This window comes from Austrofundulus limnaeus, unplaced genomic scaffold (assembly GCF_001266775.1).
Source record: "Austrofundulus limnaeus strain Quisiro unplaced genomic scaffold, Austrofundulus_limnaeus-1.0 Scaffold2831, whole genome shotgun sequence".
Classification (NCBI taxonomy): Eukaryota; Metazoa; Chordata; class Actinopteri; order Cyprinodontiformes; family Rivulidae; genus Austrofundulus; species Austrofundulus limnaeus.
This window is the reverse complement of record NW_013955233.1, coordinates 8,701-11,487: the sequence shown is the minus strand read 5'-3', so window position 1 is coordinate 11,487 and position 2,787 is coordinate 8,701. Positions and strand designations below refer to the sequence as shown.

Here is a 2,787-nt window from a genome sequence, read left to right as displayed (position 1 = left end):
GTGAAATTTAATAAACAAATCAATTAATTTTACAAAATGTATTTTAGAAAAGCTTATCAAAAATAGAAATTTATATTTCCTGAAAATAAATGACTTCCTGCTTACACCTAACCAGACCTTTTCTGGTTATTTTTGCTAATTAGGAACACAGACTCATTGTTGCTACAGTGTTTGGATTGAATTATACAGTTTTACATCTCAAGTTTGCCACATGTACAATAAAACAAACAAAAATAGGTAAAAAACAAAAACAAAAACAAAGCCTGTGTGCACATCTGTCACCTCTGCAGTGAAGCTGCTGCTCTGTTTACCCACAATCCCACAGATTTGTTCTGAAGCAGGAGGCAGAACAACGGGCCGACCCGTCGTTTCCAGCTTCTGGGCCAAACCAGTCTAACTCCAGTACAACCAGTTTAATCCCAGCAGGGGGCGCAGCAACCCAGTCTCCTCCTTTTACCACAGTTTCTTCTCAATATTCCTCCTTTTATCACTTTACAAATGTCATTTAACTGATGCTGACAGGTGGTTAAAGATTAATCTGTTCAACAACTGATCTGAAAATAAAATAATAAAACGTCTAACCTGAGCCGCTCCTCACACTCCTCTGGGTTTAATTTGGCCACTTTTCCTTTACTGGAGGCAGGTTTAAAAAAACAAACAAACATTTAAAATAAGTAAACAAAATGTAAAAAAAAAACTTTAAAAATTGAAACAAATGTAGAAACTCCCAACAGTTCTTTATCAGATCCCAGTTGTTGTTTTAGCAGCTGGAGCAGAAAACGAGTTCTGCATCGTGATGACTCGGTGTCTGTCCCTGAGCTCTGGACAAGAAGTGTTTTTAACGCTGGTAAACAACAACAACAACAACAACAACAACAACAACAACAACAACAACAACAACAAGGCAGTGATTTGTAAAAGCTTAAATGTGGCATGGATTGTGTTTATTTCTCCGAGCACAGGTTGTTTAGGTGAACATGTGATGATGTCACCACAGGTCAGTGACAGGACGGACCAATCAGGTGATCAGCCAGAGGACGAGGACGAGTGGAAGAGACGGCGTCCTCGGTGAGGAAATGCTCTTTAGATGCTTCGTTTCTGAAACCAAGAAAAATAAAGAAAAACATTATAAAAAATAAAAGGTAAAAGTATTAACCCTTTACGGTACGCATATTGATGGCAGTTAGAAAAAAATGTTTGGGATTTTTTTTTTTTACATAAAATAGACTAAGTAAACATGATCAAGGGACATTTTAAAAAAATTTTTTTCTTTTTTTAGTAATTTTTTGTTGACATTGCCATATGTCAACACTGTCCCATAGTGGAAATAATTAAAAACAAGAGAATTTGGTTTATCACTGTAAAAACCTTTATTTAACAACTCAGATTATCGTCTTAAAAGTCCCAACAGCACTAAGAGTTAATGGTTTCCTTTTATAAGAAGCTATAAAATATTGTTGTATTCATTTTGTAAATGGAAGAAAAGAGTGCTAATTTTAATCATATGCAATATGGAAACGACTCACAAAATGTATTATTAAATCAGATTGTAGAAGATCAGTGCATATTGTCAACATGTTGAACACATTGTACAGTGCTGCCATACGGCAACATCCACGTTTTACCAGTTTAATATTATTAAATGATCAAATAAAGTGCAATAAACCACAGAATAGTGAACTTAACTCACTTATTGTTGAGTTTGTATTTTTATCCATCAAAAAATGTAAAGAAAATACTTTTTTTCATGATTTTTGAGGAGTTAAGTGGTGAGGCTCCTCCCTGCAAAGGTCTGCAAAAAAAGACGTCAAAATTTCCTCTCATGGGACAAATGTAATCACTGCTGTTGGTTCTGTGAGGATGCCATCCCTCTTTTTTTGCACTACATCCTAAAAGTGGAGGCACTGTGTGTGTGGAAAGGACTCAAAAGGTTTGTTGCCAAATGGCAACATTGTACCACAGAGGGTTAAGATATTTAACACAGCTCGAAGGTTCGGACCTGGCTGAAGCATTAACAAAAATCACCACACTACAGTCGTCTTTCATAAAATTTTAATTAAAATAATTGCGTAGAGCTTAGAAAACTTTATTTTGTTTTAACGCTGCCCTGGCAGGTTCAACACTTCCTCCACAACTCCACTAATGACTGAAAACTTTTCCATGAGGAACAAGAGCAGCGCTAAAACATCAACCGTCAAAAAACTAAATTAAATTTAATTAAAAAAACAAGAATAAACGTATTAAAGCAGATTTAAAACAGAATGACAGTAAAAGCTTGTTAAACAGGATAAAACGGTTTTATAAAAGCACATCTCACCTTGTTTTTGTTGTGAACCCTCTGATGCTGCAACAAAGCAAGGAAGAGATTTAGATCAAGTCGAAACAGAAACAAGTTGCTTATTAGTCTCTTTTCTTCTGCATGCTTCACTTTCTCAATAAAAATAAATGTAAAAACTTCTGCCGTACGAAACAAAAAAAGAAGCAAGAAACAGACAAATGACCAGGGGAAGGTATTTACCATTACTCAAAGACTAAGGTCATGAAAAATGATGTGCAACCCTAAATTTGTCCCCTATGCAAATTCTCGTAAAGGTCAAATAAAAAAAGAAAAATCTTGGGAAGCACAGTAACAGGAAGAGAGTGTTATGTAAATTAAAACAAGCAAGGATGATGGAGACTATACAGAGGGGTCAGGAAATAAAGAGAGAGGCGGAAAAAATACAAGAAAACGCTAAATGACGGGGCGAAACCAAGAAGTGGACAGAGGATAAAAAGGCAGGATTGGGG

The 2,787-nt window shown here is 35.7% G+C and overlaps 1 protein-coding gene across 1 annotated transcript in view; it reads right to left on the bottom strand.

Moving 5' to 3' along the window:
- Positions 1–78: 78 nt before the first annotated feature.
- Positions 79–2,787, bottom strand: part of LOC106511478 (ephrin-A2) — a gene marked incomplete at its 5' end in the record, with an annotated part of 7,634 nt that continues 4,925 nt past the window's right edge. The window contains 2 exons of the mRNA XM_014000230.1: positions 79–1,098; positions 2,318–2,344. Coding sequence (XP_013855684.1) covers positions 1,019–1,098; positions 2,318–2,344 — 107 coding nt within the window. The remainder of the gene's footprint in view (positions 1,099–2,317; positions 2,345–2,787) is intronic.